The sequence below is a fragment of the Podarcis liolepis genome (assembly GCF_965112155.1).
Source record: "Podarcis liolepis genome assembly, chromosome: 1".
NCBI classification, from domain to species: Eukaryota; Metazoa; Chordata; class Lepidosauria; order Squamata; family Lacertidae; genus Podarcis; species Podarcis liolepis.
This window is the reverse complement of record NC_139554.1, coordinates 48,705,337-48,728,085: the sequence shown is the minus strand read 5'-3', so window position 1 is coordinate 48,728,085 and position 22,749 is coordinate 48,705,337. Positions and strand designations below refer to the sequence as shown.

The window sequence follows — 22,749 nt, the reverse complement described above, 5'->3', positions numbered from 1 at the left end:
ATGTCTACCAAGAAGCTCTCAGTAGATATACCGTACTTTTCTGTGTATAAGACTAGGTTTTTTTACTCTAAAATAATGTTAAAAACGGGGGTCGTCTTCCCCCATTTTCATCAATTTGAGTCCCCCAAAATAGGGGTTGTGTTATACATGGGGGGGGGGTTATACACAGAAAAATACAGTATTTTATTTGCATACCTATTCTAATACATATTCCAATTTCTTTTCTCTCTCTCCTCCAATCATTCCAGAAAACAGTTCCAGAAGCTCTCCAGAGAGAAACTGAGTTCTTGCTCCTCCTAGAAGAACTAGAAAAGGATGTCTCACATGCTGTTCTAAAGGTGTGATTGCTTCTTGAGGGTGAACTTGGTTCAACAGGTGTTACATTTAATGTTGCTCTTATGTGTGCAAAGCTTGTGTATGAACAGTGAATTCAGCTGAGCAGTACAGCCCTGAGATAATTCCAACTCCTGGAATTCATATGAAATGTGGGGTGATCCAGGAGTTAGCTGGCTGTGATTCAGATGAGCAGTCACCACTTCAGTTGTTGGTCCGAATCCATGCCTATTTAAGTGAACTTTGTGTGGCTTGTTAAAAAAATATAACCTATGTTACCTAGTTTTCTTGAGTGTTTTGATTGCCATCTCTATGGATGTTTGCCAGCGAGGCTTCCCCCTTATGCTTAAGTTTATTGCCAGTCAGCTCCAGCCTTCTGAAGATGACTGATTATTGGGAATGTCACTGATCCTTTCAAGGGGAACAGTCATACTTTGGAAGCATTAATTTGGGGAAGGGCCAAGCTGAGTGGGGGAGCACATGCTTTTCATTCAAAAGGCCCCAGGTTAAAATGCTGGCAGCTCTAGGAAGGGTTGGGAAAGAATCCTGCTTGAAACTCTGGAGTCTGTGTGGGTTGTACCTAGCTTGATGGACCAGTGGTCTGACTTGGTATAAAATAGATTCCTATGTTACGATTTTATCTTATCGCTTTGTCACCTCTCTTGGGAAGGTTGATGGATGGTTGCTTGTTTTTAACCTAATATGTCGGATTCTGGACCTCCCAACATAACTCATAAACAACAGTTGGGGAACTGCCTGCCTTTGTGTAGTAAAATTGTTAGGCCCACTTCAATTCCGGAAAAGTTGTTCAGTTTTAAGGTCCATAATGAAGTATTGTTCAGACTGCTAGTGGACCTGCATAGTTCTATCTTCTAGTCCCAAAGGTCTAGGTAATAGGAAAAGTTCTGAGTCTTCGTGTCAAACTCTTAGGCTTCTCAGTTTTTTTCTGTAAGTGCTTTGCTTTCGGTTCTGGACTGGATATTGCCAACCTGAGATCGAATACCAAATGGTTCAACTGATTTAATTTTTTTCAGGAACACTGTTTATGAGTTCTACTTGTTTTAAGAGGTCACCAGTTTATTTTTGATATTATTGCATCCTATATTACCACATCATTCTACTTGTGTAAAAAACTTCATTAAAGAAAATGAATGTTTGTGGAAGAGAAAGGTGCTCTAGGATCATGTGTCATGATTAACAAAATGCAGTCAGAAACTCATGTGACTCAGACATCTGTAACCAGCTACATAATGGCTGTGGTGAGAAACCCCTTAAATAGGACTGAAAGAAGAAGAGAAAACCATGCAGCTTTCTGTACAAGATGCAGCTGGTTTAGCTTCCCTTTGAAAATGTAACTAGCTTTTGATAAGGCTTTCTAAAACCTTTACTTCATGATTTAAAGCTGATAACTACTGCTTTGATTTTAAAGTGCTCCCTGGCCTACTCTTTAGGTGTAGAATAAATTTACAAGAGAGGCTAGGTAAAGGTAAAGGGACCCCTGACCATTAGGTCCAGTCGTGGCCGACTCTGGGGTTGTGGTGCTCATCTCGCTTTATTGGCCGAGGGAGCCGGCGTACAGCTTCTGGGTCATGTGGCCAGCATGACTAAGCCGCTTTGGCGAACCAGAGCAGCACACGGAAACACCATTTACCTTCCCGCCGGAGCAGTACCTATTTATCTACTTGCACTTTGACGTGCTTTTGAACTGCTAGGTTGGCAGGAGCAGGTACCGAGCAACGGGAGCTCACCCTGTCGCGGGGATTCGAACCACCAACCTTCTGATCAGCAAGTCCTAGGCTCTATGGTTTAACCCACAGCGCCACCCGCGTCCCACAAGAGAGGCTAGCACATGTGAAAGTATTTTGATAATGAAATGCTTGATGCTCATTCTGCCCTTTACTTGTTTAACAGTCATGTTCATAAGTTTTCTTGCAAAGAAGCTATTTCCTGGCAAAAATGAAGGAAATCTAACCAGAGTGTGACAAGTGGGATAGAGTGTCTCTGATTGGGAGTTATAATAACCTGATAATTCACCTTTATCAGCAGGAGCAGCATGGGGAGAAAGGGAGTTTCTCCACTGCAGGGGTGGGGAACATTTGGCCCTCTAATTGCTGGACAGCATCACTATCCGATCATTTATTTCTCCTCTTGTTTCTGTCAATTTTGCATCTTCTTACTGATTTCTTTTCAATAGCTATGAGCATTAATAGTGTTTGCAGTATTTGTTCTTTGGCCTAGATAGCAGACAATGGCCCAGTTCACACAGGAGAATTAAAAAGATCCTCGCTGTGGCCAGACATCTCTGCTTCTCTGTAGCAGCTATTGGTTCTACAGTCATCTAGTGAACCTAATTCCAGTCTTTTCTCTGTTTTTTCACCATCAGTTCATTCATTCTCTGCCACTTAGGGGATACTTCTTGTAGCACCAGAGAGGAGCAAGGAAGTCTCAGGGACCCAACAATATCATTTCTCCTCTGGTGCTACATGAAGAATCCTTGTAGCTGCAGTATGCAGATAGAGTTGGAATGGGGCTGTCCAGCTGCAGATGTTTAACTATGTTTGGGGCTCTCTTAGACCTCCAGTGTAAACTGGGCCAATACTGTTGACAGCTGCTCCATATTTTATATATCTGCTTACCTCTTTACGTCTCCCAGTTGTATTTGTGGAAAGAATCTTCTGTTAATCCAGCTGTTTCCCCAGGAACTATATGAAGCTTTTGGAAACAGGCATGGGCCAAATAGGAAGCCGAGAGATGGAGCCGTGCAGCTGTTCAGTGCCGAGGTGTTCTCTGCTCTCCGAAAGATGCTGTTGCAGGCTCCTCGGAAGCTGCAAGCCATCTTGGAGCTTCTCCAGAGAGATTCTGCCGAGCAGAGCTCTTCGCTCTCACACAGCGGCTCTCCACAACACATCTTCGTTGACTTTCTCTGGGAGTCCCTAAAATATTTGAAGCGCCTCCAGCTAAATCCAGAGTTGTCAGAATCTGGTGGGAGCGAGGCCGTGGATGAAATTTATCGTGCCCTTGGCATGTTGAATTTGGAGGTGGAGAATCAGACTGGAGAGCTACGGCTTCTCTGCCGAGAACTTCTGGATGCCTGTTGGGCTGAGCGGAGCCCGCTGAAAGAAGAGAGGCTGCTTGGCTGTCTGCTCAGGAAAGACAGCCATGCCTTGCTCAATCTGTTCAGCAGTGTATTCATTGAGAAGATGAGAGAGAAGCTACTGGGACTGAAGTCACCTGGCAAAGGTTTGTTTAAATTTGCATGTTCTCTTTGCTGTACAATGATAACTGTTGGCTTAGTTTAACCAGGAGATAATTGGTGACTGTAGCTAAAATGTATAGAGAGCCTGTCCATCTTGGTGCTATTCTGTGTCTTACTATATGTGAAATTAACCCAACTTATGGGTGTTTCAGGTACATCTGAACAGCTGGATGTAGAGCGGGCAGTGATGGCATTGTTCTTGGATCGTGAACACGCTCCTTCTTGGAAAGCTGCCTATTTCTACTGCCTGAGCAGCAACAAGCACTTTTTGGAACAAATTCTGGTAAATCACTTATGAGACATTCACATGGGAGTTGAGTAATGGATCATGTGGCTGCCATTGTTTCTGAGATAGGCAAAGAACGTTGTGAACTCACTACCAGCATTATCATCAAGATCTTTGGCAAATGTGCTGCAGTTTTAGTGGCTTAATAGTTAGGTCAGTGAACTGCAAACTATAAATCTGTGTGCTTCATGTAGATGCTTACTCTGATTCATGGTGTAATTTAGGTGTTTCTTTCTTGGATTTGTTTATTTTTGAAGGTGGGCTTACCTATCTAAATCAAGGGGCTTGCTACGGGTAACACCCTTCATATGTTATGAAATGGTGCCTTTGAAAAGGTCTGAAACCAGAGTGTAAATAGTGTATAAAGGTGAATGGCATTTTAGTGAGTTGAAGCACTTAATATAGATATTAGCATCTGCTTCTATGGAGTCAGGCTGAATGTCCACTGTAAGTACTGTCCAACCCAATTGGCAATAGCTAGCTCTCTGAGATCTCAATAAAGGGTCTTTGTACCCAAGATGCTCTCGATTGAACATGGAACCTTGACGCATACAAGGCATGCATTCTCCATAGCCGTAGTCCCTTTGAATTGGTCCATGCCTAGTACAGGTTTTGGATCATCACTATGTCTTCATAAAATGCTGAAGGAGTCATTTGGAACTAAGAGAGAGGGGTTGTGATAGCACATTTTATCCATAGATTTTCCAGGGGCTGCCTCCCTACAGGCCAGAGGAACAGAACATGAAAAATCTCTTAGAACTGTTTTTAACATTGGCAAATTTAACTTTGCAGTTTTAACTCTCCTTCCCACTCAGGCATTCCACAGTCTTAAAACAAACAAGTCGTTCTTTTCTCTAGGGTACAGCATTAACTTTATTGAAAAGGGAAGACTTCTCCAGCCTCAACAGTTTACTACGGCGAGAATTCAGCCACCTCAGTCGCCTCCTGATATTGTTAGGGTGGACTCAGTGTCACAGTTTAGAGTCGGCAAAAATGCTGCTGTGGACTCTTCACAAATCTCAGGTACGTCAGGCCTTATCAAGCCTGTGAGGGGAAGGCACAATGTTTTCCCTGGCTTTGATTCCAGTCAGTTTCTTAAGAAGAGGAATTGGAGGGCTTTTTTGCTTTGAATGGATGCAAACCTATTTCTTTTTAACAGGGTCTCCACAATGACTCAGTATTAAAAGACTTCTGTGATGGACTGTGTGCCCAAGTGGAAGTTCTTGAATGGTGTATTCAACAGAATAGGTAACAGCATGGTGGTGGTGGTGGGGAAACCTGTTGAGAATTATGCACAATGGCTGGAGAAAGCATGAAATTCATTTGATATACACATGTTCAGCGAGGCTGGATGTGCACGTCATGGTTGATGTCCATGAGGCCTGGGGAATGTGTGCAATGGCCAGTTGCTACACACATTAAGCACTCAACTTGCATTCCCCTTAACAGGTATATAAAAGACTTCATGCAGAAAAATCTGAATCAGAGGGTTGTGAATCCTTCTCTTGAAAAAATGTGTGGTTACAAGCTAATCTTGCTGCCATTGAAACTAGGCTTCTTTTCTCTTGCAGTAATATTATCCCAGAGAAGGTTCTTCTGCAGCACTTGCACAGTTTGGAGTCCCACACATCCCTTTACTTTCTGCACCACCTTACTAATCTTGTGGCCCTGAACGAAGAAGCTGTCACTGAACTTCTTCAGGCAATTCCAGCCAGGGACACTGAAGAAGCTCATGGTAAATGGGGGGGGGGGGGGAAGAGATGGCTATAGATAAGACCAAGTGTCCATCTAACCTGTTTGTTGGATACACTCTTGTTTGTCATGGCAAGAAGGGCTTTGCTAGCATTTTCTTTTGAGTTTCTAAGAATCTTGGCTTAGTGTTGCCTACGAACCAGAGACTGTGGTTTGAAAGAAAACTATGGTCAGTTAAAGAAGTCAGCTTCATAGCACATAGTTTGATGTTGGCTTGTTTAGAAACTAACCAGAGCTTGGTTCCTACAGAATGCTAGGCTATGATTCTTTGAAACTGAAAGCAACTCATGAACTGGTGTGCATGCTTTTTTAGGTGACATTAATAGCCAATGTATATGGGGATGAGGCAGATGGGGACTGTGGCACTCGGGGAGGTGAACTGCAAGCCTTTGCTCCTGCTGTGGTCCTAATTGGAACCATATGTGTGTGTGTACGTTTCGGGGGGGGGGGGTGTCTCCCACTGGTACAATTCAAAGCTCTCTTCTCATTGTGAAATGAAGGTATAGACAGAGACAATTTCTATTGGGGCTGCAATGAGGATAAAAGGTTAAAGCCCACATCCACTCACAATGCAGCCCCAACCTGTTTCTCTGTTTTTCCTTCTCTCCCTCAGACACACACACAACCCCATGTGCTACACCCATTGTTGGTCTGCAGCTTCTCTAACCTTGTTTGGGATTGGGTGGGAGCACTGATTCCAGGCTCTGGAAACAACCGAAATGTTAATAACTTCCCTACAGCTGAGCAAACTCAACTTTCCATTTCCCACTTTCTCTTTTTTTTATAGATTCAACGGCGATGGTAGCTTCCAGTCATTTGAGTCTGCGTCGCAATCTCATTCTGTTCCAGGCATTTTGTGCCATGAAATATGCCATATATGCCCTCTGTGTCAATGCACACAAAGATTCACATTGCAAAGACTGCAGGAACTTTTTTGTCAATGGCCTCCCTGAGGAGATGCCTGGTGAATGCCAATCTGCAGATCAGCCCCTTTGCCCAGGTCTGGTAGCTTCCACATACCTTGTAACAAAAGTCATTGTTGCTTTTTATTTGGTGTTCATCTACTTCTTTCTGCAGAACAAGACACACCTGAATAGGGTTTTTTTCCCCAGAACTGTAATGCTGGTGCAGCAGGAGAGACTGCAATCTGCTGTGCCATCATTTCACCATGTTCCATGTTCGGATGGGATGGTGTGCTTTCGTTCCTTTGCCCCATCAATTTCTTTGGCAGTGATATCTCCACTGGCCCAGACTTCATAGGGGAAATGTGGGATTTATGGAAGGAGACAATCACCAAGTAAGGATTTATAGATAATGGTGTAGAAAGGAGTCCATAGGATCAGTAAGTGATTTCTAGAGGTGTAGGGCAGTGGTGGCCAAACCTGGCCCTCCAGCTGCTTTGGGACTACAATTCCCATCGTGCCTGACCAGTTAGCTAAGGATGATGGGAGTTGTAGTCCCAAAACAGCTGCAGGGCCAAGTTTGGCCATCACTGGTGTAGGGTGCTCCAAAGTAGCAAGGCATTGCCCCAGAGGTTTAGCTCTTTGGGTACCACACTCTGGCCCACTAAGCTGTAAGCTTTTGTGGAGGGGCAGGTGCCACATGCACTTCTCTTTCTTCCACCCTCCCTAAAGCCATTCATTGCTGCTACAAGGAGACTTTATGAGTGCACAAACTGGAATAGGTGGATCATAACGTATAGGGAAGTATTATTGCATATTTCCCCTTTTTTATCCCTTTACAGTTACATAAAAATCCTTTTAAAGCTGAGGGAAAGTTTACATTGGCAGTTGCAATCATATGTGGAAGGTTTAGGTATACCCATGGGCTGATTTGTGGAGGCCTTGTGCTGAGAATTCACCCTTACTGTAGGAGCAATTACGTCTTTCTTTATTTTTACAGGTGTGTAAAATAGCACGACAGCTGTTGCACAAGGTCAAAATGTGAATTGTTTCCTGATTAGCTGTGAATTGAATTATTTAATATGGGCTCACAGTTGAGGATAGCATTTGGGTTATATTTATAGATTGAGTTAGACATGAATCTGTAGACTCCTTCTCTTTGACTCCCTTATCCTAGTGCTTCTAGTCTAATTCTGTACCCTGCTTCTATTTTCTGGATGAGATGGGCTAATGTGTCAGGGCAAGAGCTGTAGCTTAGTGGTAAAGCACATGACTTGCATGCAGAAGGTACCGGGTTCAATCCCCAGAGTCTCTAGGGCTGGGAAGGACCCTCTCCCTGAAAACCCTGGAGAGCTGCTGCCAGTCACTGACTTAGACGCATCGACTCTCTGACTTGGTATAAGGCACAGCCTGCATTCTGTTTTTGGAAATGGCCAGTGTTGCCTACGTGATGTTGAATGTCCAACTAAATGCTTACCCCTCCCTTCTTTATTCTGCGGCTGTATCAAAACCCTCCGGAGAGTTTTTAAGCTGGGGACATTTAAGACAGGTGGCTGGGATATGAATGTTGCCTAATTTTCAGGCACATTTATATTTCTTTTTCCCCTCTTGAGTTTTGTTTTTGTAAACGATATAAAAGTTTATCGTACATATTCTTTTTATATGGAGTTAGAAATAAATGATATTTATACTGGATATTGGCATGCCTACAGAGATTTGTTATGTGAAGAGGTTTTTATATATACTGCACCATCTGTGTGTCTATGTTGCTTTGCAAAGAACAGATATGATAGGTCCCTATCCCAAAGAACTTACAAGGGGGTACGTGTACGGGTTTCCTAGGGAAGTCATAAAATGTGAAGGGGGAGAAGGTAGAAAGGGTAGAAGAAAATGCTGGAGGAGGAAGAAGTGGAAGAAGACAGGGCTAGAGAGGTCAGGTGCATGACTCCCATAGTTCCATAGTTACCTTTATATTGAGCATCTAGTCCTTGAATGAGGAGAGCAGGGGAAATAGTAAATCTGTTTCTAATGTTTTGTTTTCCCAAATGCAGATTATGCAGGTCTCTTTGCTCAGTATCTTGCCAAGTGCCAGCAGTTTTTAAGGACTGTCCCTGTTCCTCTACGCCTGGAACTCCTGGAGAACATCTTCTCCTTGCTCTTTGTCTCCTACAGCGACCTCTGCAGTGATGATCCCCACGAGGAGGACAACACAGAAGAGTCTGTCCTTGAGAAAAAGAACTGTGCTGTCAGGAGGCTTGAGCGTTGTGCTAGCCAAGGCTCTTCCACCTCAGCGAGTCCACAGCACTCGGCAGAGCCCGGAAGGAGACCTGAGACATGCACTGCCTACAGTACCTCTCACGAGCATTTCAGCATCCCAAAGCTTCAAGATTTGCAGTCAGATAGCAACAAATGTGAGTCCTTCAGCTGGAGCCATCTGGATTTGAAGCATTTTGTCCGTGACACCTCTGGGTTTTTAGCGGATGATGTAGCAATGGAGATCATTCTCAACGTGCTCCAGGACCATCTGAAAGAAATGGAGGGCTCTTCCCCCTGGGACTCGAAGCATGTGGCTCAGGAGGAGCTTGCACTGCTGGACTGCTTGAATGTGTCTGTTAACAGAGATGGCTTTGGTTGTCGTGTGCAGCTGCTCTCCAAGTACCTCTCTGAAGCTCAGTGGCGGCACAAAATAGTGCTCAGCAACAGAAATGCAGGTAAGGGGTTCCAAGTGGTTTACTACTTCAGTGGTGCTTTGATAAGGCCAAGCAAGCAGCAAGAGTCTTCATACCGTCAAGGAGCCAGGGAAGAAATAGAGCACATGTCCATGGCTCCATGGGTCAGATCCTTATTAGGATGTGCCTTGAGAGGGGTGGGTGGGGCCAGTTTGACAGGTGGGCAGGGCCAGCATCTCACAGGCAGCAAGATGCCTATAATGAAGGCTCCTGCCTTTGTTATAGCAGCTGTTTCAGATGGCAGCACTTGCAATGCCTCTTTTGGCAAAGCCCTTACCTGCCCCACACCTGACTTAATGTATGACTCTGGGGCTAGGACAGGTGGATGTGGTTTGCCCAGAATGGTTTCACCGGCCGAAGTCAAGCGTAACCATCATTATTTTTGATGGTTGTCCCTAATTCTAGGCAGCTTACTGTGAGACTGCACTAGAAGGTGCTTCTCTGTTGTCAGTAAGCCCATTCCAGTGTTTCCCAGTGCCCTTTTTAGATTATCTGCCACAAATCCTCACCCTTCATAAATTCCCCGAGCTCTGCAAAACATAGCTCTTACTGCCCATCCAGAAGTAAATGTGTCTGTTTACACGGGGTTGTCAATCTGGTCCCTACCACCCACTAGTGGGCCTTTCGGGATTCTAGGTGGGCGGTAGGGGTTTCTATGCCACAAGTTGAATCCTCCTTCCATTGAGCACTGGTGGGCAGTAAGGAAATATTACCATCAAGAAAGATGCATTAGTGAGTGGTAGGTATAAAAAGGTTGACTACCACTGGTTTACACAATAGCTTCAATGTTGTGGCTAGAACTTAAAACTCCATCATTTAATGGTTTTATACTTGAACTTGAGTTTTATTCCGTGTGTTAAGCTAGGAATGCGTGAGATGGCAGCTTCTACCTTCTACTTGCATGGTTACTTTATGCTAGCATTGCTTGCGTTGAATGTGTGCTCGAACTGAAATAAATAATGGAGTCCCAACGCAGTAGCTGACTGTTGCTCTTCTAGGAGGTCAACGTGTTCCCAGCAAAACATGTGGAAACTTAACCAGGGGGTCCAGCTCAAAGAGGAGGCACAGCCTGTCTCAAAGGCCAAAGCCAGGTGAGGTGAAGAAAATGTGTGAGAACCTTGTGTTCCCCTCTTTCAGAACTTCATGTCTGTGATTGTGGGGATTTGTGGGGCTGTGACCCATCCTGGTCTACAACTAGAGCCCTGAATCAGATATTATTATAATAAAAAAGACTGATTTTTCTTTTGTTGAAAAAAGAAAAATCAGTCTGTTTATATATATCTATATATCTATATATCTATAGATAGATAGATAGATAGATAGATAGATAGATAGATAGATAGATAGATATAAAAGCAAAATCCATTATTTATTGGAATGTTTATGTGAATTTTATGGATATTTAATAAAATATATCTTTAAAATATATATTAAAAAACCCAACTGTATAACTTTCAGTGCTCACCTTAGGCTTGGGGCCAAAGAAAAACAAGTATCAATATGTTGTAAGTGCTAGTCAGTGTCCTCTATGTGAGAGAGAAGCCCCTCTGAGGCTCCCTCCCCAAGGCTTGACAAGCTATTCTTTTAACAACGATGAATCGCCAAACAAGCATATCAATGTTACTGGCTTCTCTCTTTCCATCATTCCCATGGAACCTGCAATAAAATGTTCTCAATTGCTTTGTGTGGCCAAATTGTGTTTCTCAAACTGCTTGTTTTCTTCTTCAGGTCAGAAGAAGGAAACCTCAGACCCATCACTGGCAAGCACAAGCAGTGAGTTAAGTCTCACCAGCACATCAGGTACAGGGCATCTTCCTTGGTCGCACTGCCATGCTTCGCTTGCCATGAAATGCCCCCTCCATGGTGGCATGACTACTGCCTGCTCATATGTCTTTCAAGAGCCAGGAGAAGAGGGTGGCAACACGAGAAGGGGCCTTTTCTGCAGTGGTTCCCCATTTGTGGAATGCTCTCCTCAGGGAGGCTCACCTGGCACTTTCACTACATATCTTTAGGTGCTAGGCAAAAATTGTTTCTCTATAACCAAGCCTTTGGCTGATTAAACAATGTATGGCCTATTAATTTGTGTTTGTAGGAGGGGGTTAATATTCTTTGTTGTTATATGCATTTTGTGTTTTCACCTTTGTGTTGTAAACCACCCTATCACCCTCAAAAGAAGCACAGTATATTAAGATATTCTTTATTTTCTCTTCTGAAATTCTGCTGAAGTGTTAATTTTTATTTTGCTGCAGAGATATAATTTTTAAGGGTTTTATTATTAATTTCTTTATCAACTGTTGGCCACCCTGGTTAAAAATGCTGAAGGACAGCACATACATTAACATTTTTAACTGATTAAAAACCTCTTGACTGTTCTGCAATTACCCAAAAACAGCAGGAGCTGGCACCGACTGCTTACTTTGTGTACATCTTCCCCAGTTCAGGTTCAATAGTGATTACCTGTTAACTGTTACATCTCCCTCCCTCCACCTTCCTGCCATTTTTAGATGGAAGTGAGAGTTCACTAACTGGCTGCAGTGATGTAGAATACAGGATAAAGCCTCAACAGAACTCCCTCATCCCAATGATGCTTTCCCCACCTGAATCTCTTCTTGTTGCCTGTATCTTGAGGGGTAACTACGTAGAAGCTCATCAGGTAACTCAATAGCCACTGTGTGGTGTTTGTTTTGAAAGTAGCTGGTTTCTCCTGGAAGTTATTGTGCATCCATTATATGGGATTAATCTCCCATGGTTTCTAGCTATTCTGTGCACATTCTGCATACTGACCCTGCATCTACAGTCTTGATGTGGCAAATGGCCCTCTCCCAGCCGTCTGCTTCCTCCCCTGCCAGATTTAGTAGGGATTTTTTTTTTTAATGTTCAGGAAATTGATTGTTTTAAGTCTAGACTTCTTCCAGAAAAGATATTAGGGGCTTACTAATCCTTCTATATCTAAGATATGATTGCAAGTTAATAATTTCTTCATTTAAAAAAAAAAAAAGATTTTGTTTACATAATAAAGGAAATTCCGTTTGGGATGGGAGAAGCAGGAGACACACAATATTGGAAATGTGTTGGTCACCCACAGCCTGTCAGGGGTAGAAACCTGGTAGCAGTAGATTTATTTGCCCCACTGATCTTTCTAGAAAAATCTCTGGATCTATGCTGTGTTTCAATAGGAACTTCAGAAAAAGGAAAGAAGAGTTTGCCAGTAGAGGATAATTTATCATTCCCCCCCCCCCAAGAGAACATCTGGAACATTAATTAAAAAATACTTCTCCCGCCTAATATGTACGTACGTGGTTTCTCTCAATTCCACAATGACAGGTGGCGATGATGTTTAGTTTGGAGGCGTCTTCTTCCTATGGTGAGCTGATATTCTTGGAGCGTTACCAAGAAGTGATCAAGGAGCTGGCAAAAGTGGAGCACAAGATTGAGCACCAGTCATCTGAGGGATCTGGAAACCTCAAACAGTCTGGAAGTGGCCGTTCAACACTGCAGGCCATTGGAAGTGCTGCAGCAGCAGGTGCAGACTTGGCTGTTGGCTTTAAAATTTGGAAACTGGGTGGGGAAGACAGACAGACAGACACACACACACAGCACGGGTATGACTTTCAAGGGAATTAAACTGCAGCTTACTATGTAATCTGCTTTGTGTCCCACCATAGGCTTAAAAATAAACAAACCCCAACCCCTATTGATTTTTCTGCCTGCTGGGACTGCAAACATAGAGTGGGTGCAAGCAAGCCCCCAGTGGGCTGCAGTCCAAAGCTGGCGGTCTGGATTTGGCTTGATGGGACGAAAGCTGTGCAGGCCTCTTGGAAATTCAGTGTCTCTCCCCACCCCCACCGCCCCTGAAGGGTGTCTAAAAAATAAGATTGTCACAGGTGTTCTCTAAAACTAATGCTGCAAGGGGAGTAGCTCAGCAAGAAATTACTTTCCTTACGTTTGCATCAGGCGCTCTTGGTTGCAGCACATTTTGTCAATTGTCTTCTGTCCCTCACTTTTTCCTGATCACAGTAAAATAAAGAGAGTGCTATAAAAGCATCACAGAACAGTTCAGAAACGAAAATGTTTTGCAGTATAAATAAAAAATGTTCCGTTTTGTAAATCACAGTAATAGAGTATGTGGACACACACACACACACACACACACACACACACACACACACACGAAGTGGGGGCATGCTTACCTAAGAGCGATGAGGGACAAATAAAAACATGCAAGTAAGGAATCCATGTTGGTATTGGATACAGTGAGGGAATAAGCAGCCTCTGTTCTCTGCTGTGTCATCTAAAGCCATACTAAGCATGAAAGGGAGCTGTGGACTCTCAGTTTTGGACAATAATGAGAGTGTAACCTAGGGAGGGGTCTGACATATTCAGGACTGAAATCCCATGTTGCCTGTTAACTGTGGCCCCAAATCATTGATGAAGCTTTCTCTCTTGGTTTCCCAAGGTATGGTGTTCTACTCGATTTCGGATGTTACCAACAAGCTCCTTGCCCCTTCAGAAGGCCTTGTCCCTATGCTCCAAGAGAGCTTTTGGGCCAACAGTCTCCAGCTAGAGCATACAGACCCTCTGAGAAATGTTGTTGAGGGCCTCTGCCCCTCCGCTATGGCTCTCTTTGACTTGGCGTCTACTCAGTGCCACTTATGGAAAACGTGCAAGCAGCTCTTGGAGACGGCAGATAGGAAGTTGCATAACAGCCTTGAAACTAAGGGTAAGTTTCTCTCCTCTGTTTAGGTGCTTTGACCTTGAAAAACAAAATGTTTAGCACTAAAAGTAACTACAACAGCTATGGCCACCATAGACTTTGCATGTAATCCTGTCAGCATAATTAGTTTCTCTCTCTCTCCTGTGTTTTCTTTCTTTGCCTTCTGCATCTGATACCAGGCCGAAGACTTGATTCTGTTCTCCAGGGCTTTCTTGGCATGAGGGGTTTCCCAGCAGTTCTTCAACAAATAAGTAAAATTATCAACACATCACAAGGGCAGCCTAAATCAGGTAACTGATTTAAACATCATTTATTGGCTTACACCTCGAGGACCGATTCTTGAGAGTCACCCCTGGGCTATAGATCTCCCTCCTGAGGTCAGCTCATCTGGCTTCCTCTCTGTTGGACATCGGCTGAAGGGTGAAGACTTTGGGTTGCATCCTGTGGTGTTGCTCAGCTGACTGTAAGGCTTCTGTCAGTGGAAAATGGAGAGAAGCAGTTTTTGTGAATCCCTCTTCTCTTTGCAGCCCCCTCTCACACCTTACATCTTCTCATTCAGAGTAAGTTTAGGTGTGGGGCATCTTGAGGCTGGATGGCAAGGGGGAATAACTGAAAACCACTCCTTTCTCCATTCTGCCAATGGCAGCTTTAGCACCTTTACTCTTTTGGAAAGGCCTTCAGCCTTTGACCGTCTGTTTTGCTGCACCTCAGTTCACTGACTTCATTTGAATGTTTGCTCTGTGAATTTAATGTTTGCATTTCCTGCTGCTGGTTTTAAACATTTTTTAAAACATGAGTATTTTATGTGGCTTTTATATTTTTGTTTGCTTGCGTGATTTCTTCTTATGATTGTGTGTGCTTGTTGTTCGCCACCGTGAACCGTTAGGAAAGATGGATATAAATGTATTTAATTAACCTGAGCAAGAAGATAGGGACAGATGCAGACCTACATTCTGTTAAGCTGGCTATATTGGCATGGGGAAGCAGTTTTACCACTGCCCATACTTTATTCAGAAGGACTCTCCTTATTAGATTACGGCTATGAACTGTGTATTGAGTCATAGAATCATAGAATCATAGAATCATAGAATCATAGAGTTGGAAGAGACCACAAGGGCCATCGAGTCCAACCCCCTGCCAAGCAGGAAACCCCATCAGAGCACTCCTGACATATGGTTGTCAAGCCTCTGCTTAAAGACCTCCAAAGAAGGAGACTCCACCACACTCCTTGGCAGCAAATTCCACTGTCGAACAGCTCTTACTGTCAGGAAGTTCTTCCTAATGTTTAGGTGGAATCTTCTTTCTTGTAGTTTGAATCCATTGCTCCGTGTCCGCTTCTCTGGAGCAGCAGAAAACAACCTTTCTCCCTCCTCTATGTGACATCCTTTTATATATTTGAACATGGCTATCATATCACCCCTTAACCTCCTCTTCTCCAGGCTAAACATGCCCAGCTCCCTTAGCCGTTCCTCATAAGTCTTCGTTCTGTTGTGAGTATTGTTTCAGCAGTTGTTGTTCACTGCCCAACTGGTGGGTACCCCAGCAGGAAAAACCCTCACAAATATTGGTGCACATCAAGTGTGCGGAACATTTGACTCTCTGGATGTTGCTGAACTACTGCTCCCATCATCTCTGACTGTTGGCCATGCTTGCTAGGGCTGATGGGAGTTGTAGTTCAGCAATGTCTAGAGGGCCCCAGGTTCCCCACACCTGGTGTTCATGGAAGCTGAGTTCCAGATAGCAAAACTGAATATGTGAATCGGCCCTTGGAAACCAGAGAGTATCTAAGTTGGGAGTTTTAGTGATCCTGAGCTGATGCTTCAGAGAGCTGCTGCCAATCATTCGATGGTACTGGGCTAGATGGAGCAATGGTCTTATTCAATGCAAGACATCTGTCTGCATGATGCATTGACTCAGCTCAACAGTGAACCTCAGTTATGCCACTTAGGCCCCTTCATGTGTCCTTCATATATCTATACCATATTTGAAACAACATTCAGATTTGGTATTAATTGACTCTTGCGTCTTGTTTCCCAACAGAAATCTCCGATGAGAAAATAAGCAATCACTTCCACTGCAGCATTGCTGACCTCATGCAGACTTGTTACCCTGTCCTGACCGAGAACTGTATTACCAGCCAGATTGTGTTATCACAAGACTTTGACCAAATCCTTCAAAGACTGGCACATGTAGAAGAGTCTTCAGGTAAGTGTGTGCATGAGTCTGTGTGTATCTTAATGGCTATCTTAAAGTAAATCACTCAAACTTTTTTCTTGATTTGAACTACTGTACTGCATAAGATGAGTTTTTTATTTTAAAATTATGTGAAAATGTGGGGTCGTCTTATACACAGATAGTGCATAGCGAGGACCTGGCATTGGTTGCTGCCGTGAGCTGGAGTTTGTCAGTGGCTATTGGGCGTGTTATTGGTGGCTGCTGCAAGGGCTGTTTTGTTGATTGGCTTTCACTGCGGCAATTGGGTGGGTGATTGGTGGCTTCTGCTGGTGAGGGGACAGACGATAGGTGGCTTTTGCGACGTGTGCGAGTGGCAGCGTAGGTCAGGCAGGTGAGTGAGTTTAGGCAATCCCCTAAAAAAGCTCAACAACTCAGAGCAATCTCCCCCCATTTTCTTAAGTTGTAGTCCCCCAAAATCGGGGGTGTCTTATACACGGGGGCGTGTTATACATGAAAAAATACAGTATGTGTTTCTCCATATTTAAATTTTAAATTTAGCCCCCAATTTTAGATTACTTGGAAAATTCTGAAATAATTCTTATTCAACATGAGTATATATTTCTAGGAAAATGTTAAATATTGGGTTTTTAAAAATTTACCCTGATCAAGTCATAAATATCTACCTCATAATCTGGTACAAAATAATGGATAAAAGTGCTTCTTAATTATTCCCATTTAACATTCTTAGATGTAAAATTTCCTCAAGACTTCACCTGCTGGTGGAAAGAATGTTTGTACCAAGACAGGCTGTTTATTTCTTATTTGTGCATTCCATTTCTATCCCATATGTTTTTTCTCCAAGGAGCTCAGGGTGGCGTTCACAGTTCAGCCCTTCTCATTTAATCCTCAGGAAACCCTGTGAGGTAGGTTAGGCTGAGAGGCCCAAGGCCACCCAGTGAGCTTCATGGCTGAGTGGGGATTTAAACCCTAGTCTCCCAGGTCCTAGTTCAACACTCTCACCCTTATGCCACACTGGCTCTCACTTGAATGGAAAGGGTTATGTGGGATGCGGAGAAATAAAGAGTGATTCTGTGTTCTTTGAGAGAGAGCATTTCACCTCTAATCTTTTTCTTTCTTTTTGGTTTTAATAGATTCCAAGGGGAACCTGCTGGCTGCGTTAGCAGAACAGGCTTCTTTGAAACCCGCAGAATTGGAGGCACATCCCATTTCTAATCAGTTCAAACTCTTGCTGAGAACCCTGGAGCAACATGCTCAGACCCTTGAAGGGAGCCCTGTGCAAAACCTCTATGTGCAAAGCTTCTTTGACTATATTAACAGGCTGGCTGCTGTTCTTCTCCGAAGCCTCACTCCAGAGCTAGGTGGGAGATCTCTCACCATTGGAACAAGCTAATCCACGTTTTAATTCAAGAAATATCAATATGGGTGGGGGAACTAGCTTCTTAACCTCAAGTGAGTTTCATGGCTGAGTGGGGATTTAAACCCTAGTCTCCCAGGTCCTAGTGGGTAACTTTACCTGTGCCTGTGTCACTGATTCTCTGCCTATGACAACCTTTTTCTAAGGTAACCTATTTTGCATCTGTGCAGCAGAAACGGGAGCACTAAGAAGTTTGTTTCAAAAACATGCAGCATTGCTGCATGCCAAGAGCAGATTTTAGGAGCATAGCGTGGAATCAAGTTGACATGACACTTTTACAATATCCTTTCTTTAATTCTAGATCAATCTACGGAGTTAAGAGTGGCAAACCCTTTCCTATTACTTCAGCAGAGTCCTCCCCATTTGCTGTCCCAGCTTTTGTTTGAGAGACAGGTTGCTCCTGACAGGTACTGACTTTCTTCAAACACGGGCGGGTGTATTGTGTACGATCAATAGCAAACCTGGGTTTACCTTGTATACTACTCACTCTCTTTAATGCAGCGCTTAGTGTACTGCTAAATTTATTGTACTTTCTGTTCCTCAATCGTGCAGGCTGTCTTTGCTGCTGGCCAAAGAAGAACTCAACCTAAATGTGCAAGAAGTGATCATCAGCTGCTGCTGTAAGGCATTGCCTCTGTGCTGTACCAGGCAAAGCAACCAGACCAGGATCCTTTTGACCAACATTAGTAGCCTGGCACACCTGCATGCCTATCACTGTCTGCCTGACGTGGAGGTGCCAGTCCACAATCCCGCCATGGACTCTGAGGACCTCTCTGGGCATCCTTCTCCCACTCTGCCTGACCAGAACCAGCACATGCTCACATCTTCCACCCTCGCCTTCTTGAAATCTCAGTCAAAACTGACAGCTGCCGTGGCTTGTCTTAGTGTGTCGAAGGCTCAGAAGACCCCCAAGCAGGGCCTGTTGTGGATGGACTTTCGAGGCAAACGGGAAGTGCCCTTGTCTATGGAGCACATTGCCAAGGAATGTGAAGCACTGTTAAAGGAGTTTCCATTTCTGGAGAGCTTTCTTCTTGCCATGTGTGAGCCCCTTCAGGACCCTCAGGATGAGGGGAAAGGCTTGGCTAGTGCACTGTGTGGCAAGCCTTATGTGTCGCTGCTCTTCCTGGGGTTGCATTCTGTTATGGCTGTTGAGGTGTTGATGGAGAACTTTGAGCAAGCTCTCAGCACAGGGGACTGGCCCAGAGCCCTCCAGATCTTGAATCTCTGCAGCCAGGACACGGAAGAGCTAATCACCGTGCAGGATGCCGTACTCAGCTGTGCTGCTGCTGATGGTAAAGAAGGGGTTATTTTTCTTGTAGAAATGGCACTTTGGGCTGCAGACCAGGAACTGACGACTCAGTCGTCTAGTTTTGGAAGGAAATGGAAAATGTGTTGAGGCACTTTGGATACAGTGACAAACCATGGTTTTGCCACTCAGTCTGAGACTTGGGCCCATGATGTTTCCTCTAGGTCAGGGGTTCCCAAACTGTAGTCCATGGACCAACCATGGTATACATGCTTCATTCAGTGGTGTGCAGGCTTCTGTGTGTGGCATTAAATGCGTTAAATACGCATATTATTTTTATTGTATTTGTATAGCTTCTTTCATTTTTTAAATATTTTATTGCATTGGGAATTCTATGGAATGCAGATTGCAATACAATAAAATGAAATATCAGAAATAAAAGTAATAAATGTAATTACAGCATAAAGCACCATTCGCTACAGTTGCTGTGGCAGACATAAAAATCATTAGGTGCTCCACCAAGACCATCAGCAGTTTTTAAGTGGTCCATGTGTGGAAATGTTTGGAAACCATTCCTCTGGTAACCCTGGAGCTGGAAACATCTGATAAGTGGGCCTGCTTGAGAGTAGGGTGGAGGTAGAGTAGAAATAGAAAAGCAGCAATAGCCATGTTATTCCCCCAACTGTGGTTCCATACAGAGGGGGAAGAGGCAGGCTGTAGCTCAGTGGGCAGAGCACATGCTTTGCATTCAGAAGGTCCCAGATCCAGTGACCAGCATCTCCAGATCAGGCTGGGAAAGACTCCTGCCTGAAACCCTGGAGAGAGGGTCTGATTCAGTATAAGGCAGCTTTTGATGTTCCTAATGCCGTTGCTGCTACCCTACTTTGCGTCACCTTAATGCTGTGCAGCTAAAGCATACAGTACTCTAAAGCCAAGCTTCAGATCTCTGGTGTATTCTTCCTTTCCAGGTAAGGATGGTTGGCAATACCTGTTCCGAGTGAGAGATGCCTTGCTGAGGAGCAGGTTGGCCCTGCGCTGTCTGGATAACTGGCCCTTGGAAGCTTGTCTAGAAATCTTGGCTTATTGTGCCTGCGACCCTGAGGTGCCCGAAGAACTCAGATCTGAGCTGAAGAGCAAAACAAGAGAGCTTCAGGTTTATCAAAAGGTAATAAATCATTTTATTTGGGGGTAGAATATTTCTCCCAGATTTTTTGGTGTCTTTCGGCTGCTAGGTTATATAAAGGCAATGATAGCTCTTTCTGGTCTTTTGACAGCAGACCACTTGTAATTTAGAATAATTCCTGGTTCAGTTGTCTGCCTTAGTCCTTTTTAAAAGTAGAGAGAGAGATTGCTGAAGGGGCTGTTCAGTTGTATTTGTTTTATTTTGTCAGATTCTAAGTCTACAAGATGTCACACTCTGGCATGACTGGCAGGACCTGAAAAGAGCCTGCACTGATGACCCCCAAACTGTTGTAGGAGTGATTTTGGAGGCAAAGGTAGGCTATTTTTTGTGCGTCTTTCCTCCCTTGGAAGCTTGATCCTGCACAATACGCAATTTCCCCCAGATTCTCCCCCAAGCCCAGAGTCCCATCTAGTCCCACATCCAATTTTCTTGCAATGGCTAACTGGTGACTTCTGAGAAATCCACAGTTGGGGTTTTCTTTCCTAGTCATGCTGTAGAAAGGAACTGCACCTTTCACATCCATTGTTTCCTTGCCTAGCAGAGAAACAACTTTCTACAAATAAATTGGTTGGTCTTGCAGAAAGCTCTTCTCATCTAAGGTTTTCCGGATTTCCAGTATCAGAGTGATGGCAATACAAGAAAGAGCTGTTTGTCTTTATCCTAGGATCATGAATTATGTGAAGAATGGGGGAACTTGTATCCTGTTCCAAGAGATGATTTGATCAATCTTCACCAAGAGCATCTCCTTCATTTGTTGGAAATGGGAGACACAGAAAAGGCTTTGCAGGTAACTGCTTTGTTTTTTCTGATTTATCCTCCTCCAAAATCATTTTGCAATCTTAAAGATGTCAGTAATGGGACACTTTGCACATTAGGGAGGAAAATGATTTCCTGTATTCAGTGGGTGTCTCCGGTGGGTGGCTGTGTCTGAGCAAATGACAAGCACGTGCCCAGGAGCCTTTGGCAAATTATGGTTCCTGTGGACACAAATCCATTTCCCTTCCATGTATGACACTTGTTTGTGGTAGAGTCATATGGTGTACCAGCAGGAAGGCCTCCTTCTTGTAGCCCTGCTCAGCAGCCTTCATCATAAAATGAGCAGCCATTTGCTAGGTCCCATTGTGCTTGGAATGTTTTTAGTTGTCTTTTCTGCCTCATTATCTGTATTTCCTGTATTGTGATTGATATATTTCTTTGGTGCTGCCGTGAAAACCTAGCCTCATAAAGTGCAGTGTAGAGCTGTGTTAAACAGTTAATTTTAGGTTGCAGATGTCTTCAGCTGGTAGTGTGAAATTATTTTATGATCTGAATTAACTCTCCATTGTTCACTTTCTTTGTAGCTCTTGCAAAGGATAGAAGACCCAGACATTCAGCTGGTCATAAGTGAACAGTGTCTTGATAAACATCCCAGCCTGGCAGCTTCTCATTTCCTTGCAGATTATCTCACCACACACTTCTACAAACACTTAACAATTATGCGCCATAATGAAATTCAGGCCCTTTATATGGGATCAAAGGTAAGCAGATGTGAAATTTGCAACTGCATTGCTGGGTTTTGGGGTTCTTCCCTCAAGTAAGGAGAGAGGTTTCAGGGTTGGGTTAAAAAAATAATAATCATCAGGCATTATATAAATTTTATGAAATAAATTAATTTTGTTTCTCTTCTGTTTCTACATCCAAGGTCTTACTGACTCTGCCCGAGCCTTACCGTGCTAACTACTCTCACCTGTCCTGCAAGCCACTGCTCATGTTGGAGCAGCTCTTGATGAACATGAAGGTGGATTGGGTAGCTGTGGCTGTACAGACACTGCACCAGCTCTTGGTTGGGCAAGAGATAGGCTTTACGGTAGAAGACATTGATGCCTTGCTCTCCAAGTATGCTGGGAAAGCCCTTGACTTCCCTTTCTCGTTAAAAGAGAAAAGATCAGGTGACTTGCTTTTGGGAATCTCTAATCAGTGAAGATATTCCATGTGCTCTTTAACCAAACATGACAGATTCTCAGCTGGTAAGGCAGATTGGATTCTAGCCAAATCCACCTTATCGCTTTGGGTTCTGTGACCCCATGGTTTTGGCTTGCAACTTAATTGAAAAGCCCCTGTGCTGCTCCATTTCTTCTCCTGTTTTCCTTAATGCCACACAGTGCAGTACTACTAATGTGTTTTACTGACCGTGGCAGTGGAGCCTGCATTCAAAGGGCATAAGGCAGTGAACCAAGCCCCTTACTTCTTCTGGCTCAACTTTTTGTATATTTTTAAGATGGTGTAGTCAAAAGAGTTGAGGAAAAAGAGCATTAGAAGGCCTAGTATCCCTATGTTTCTAAATATCCGTATTGTTCTCCTTTTGCTTAGATGCAAAAGTCTGAACCTTCTTGTGCATGCCATTGGGTTAGTAAATTGCTTGTACAAAAACTGTAGTCACTTGAATCACATGTGCTGATCCAGTTTTGGATGAATCATTCTAATCTTCTTTGCTGCAGATAAAAATGGTTTTCTCTTTTGCCTTTAGATTCTGTGATTCAGATGCAGGAGAATTTGTGTCGGGGATCCGAGTCTGATACGTTGTCTAAATCAGAATCAACGGAACAGTTTCCAGTTAATTCTCCTGGTGAGAGAAGGTCTAATGGCTGGATGTTGTGTTCATACTTGTGTTTTTCTCATAAATCTGCTTTCTGCTGTAGTAGTTTAAAAAATAATAATTTCTGGGTGGGATTCAATGGATGAGCCCCACCAAAAGCTCA

General features: G+C 43.7%; 1 protein-coding gene across 4 annotated transcripts in view; it reads left to right on the top strand.

Moving 5' to 3' along the window:
• ZFYVE26 (zinc finger FYVE-type containing 26) overlaps nucleotides 1-22,749 on the top strand; it is a 43,454-nt gene that overhangs the window by 3,468 nt on the left and 17,237 nt on the right. For all 4 annotated transcript variants that reach the window (XM_083459481.1, XM_083459479.1, XM_083459482.1 and 1 more), the window contains exons 4-27: nucleotides 249-338; nucleotides 3,033-3,573; nucleotides 3,742-3,872; nucleotides 4,734-4,898; nucleotides 5,035-5,123; nucleotides 5,447-5,610; nucleotides 6,415-6,627; nucleotides 8,581-9,240; nucleotides 10,257-10,349; nucleotides 10,987-11,058; nucleotides 11,763-11,911; nucleotides 12,583-12,781; nucleotides 13,715-13,978; nucleotides 14,152-14,262; nucleotides 16,013-16,177; nucleotides 17,299-17,526; nucleotides 17,884-17,989; nucleotides 18,135-18,874; nucleotides 19,797-19,993; nucleotides 20,220-20,324; nucleotides 20,676-20,798; nucleotides 21,352-21,528; nucleotides 21,693-21,939; nucleotides 22,518-22,616. In XM_083459481.1, the coding sequence (XP_083315607.1) occupies nucleotides 249-338; nucleotides 3,033-3,573; nucleotides 3,742-3,872; nucleotides 4,734-4,898; nucleotides 5,035-5,123; nucleotides 5,447-5,610; nucleotides 6,415-6,627; nucleotides 8,581-9,240; nucleotides 10,257-10,349; nucleotides 10,987-11,058; nucleotides 11,763-11,911; nucleotides 12,583-12,781; nucleotides 13,715-13,978; nucleotides 14,152-14,262; nucleotides 16,013-16,177; nucleotides 17,299-17,526; nucleotides 17,884-17,989; nucleotides 18,135-18,874; nucleotides 19,797-19,993; nucleotides 20,220-20,324; nucleotides 20,676-20,798; nucleotides 21,352-21,528; nucleotides 21,693-21,939; nucleotides 22,518-22,616 (5,128 nt within the window). The remainder of the gene's footprint in view (nucleotides 1-248; nucleotides 339-3,032; nucleotides 3,574-3,741; nucleotides 3,873-4,733; nucleotides 4,899-5,034; nucleotides 5,124-5,446; nucleotides 5,611-6,414; nucleotides 6,628-8,580; nucleotides 9,241-10,256; nucleotides 10,350-10,986; nucleotides 11,059-11,762; nucleotides 11,912-12,582; nucleotides 12,782-13,714; nucleotides 13,979-14,151; nucleotides 14,263-16,012; nucleotides 16,178-17,298; nucleotides 17,527-17,883; nucleotides 17,990-18,134; nucleotides 18,875-19,796; nucleotides 19,994-20,219; nucleotides 20,325-20,675; nucleotides 20,799-21,351; nucleotides 21,529-21,692; nucleotides 21,940-22,517; nucleotides 22,617-22,749) is intronic.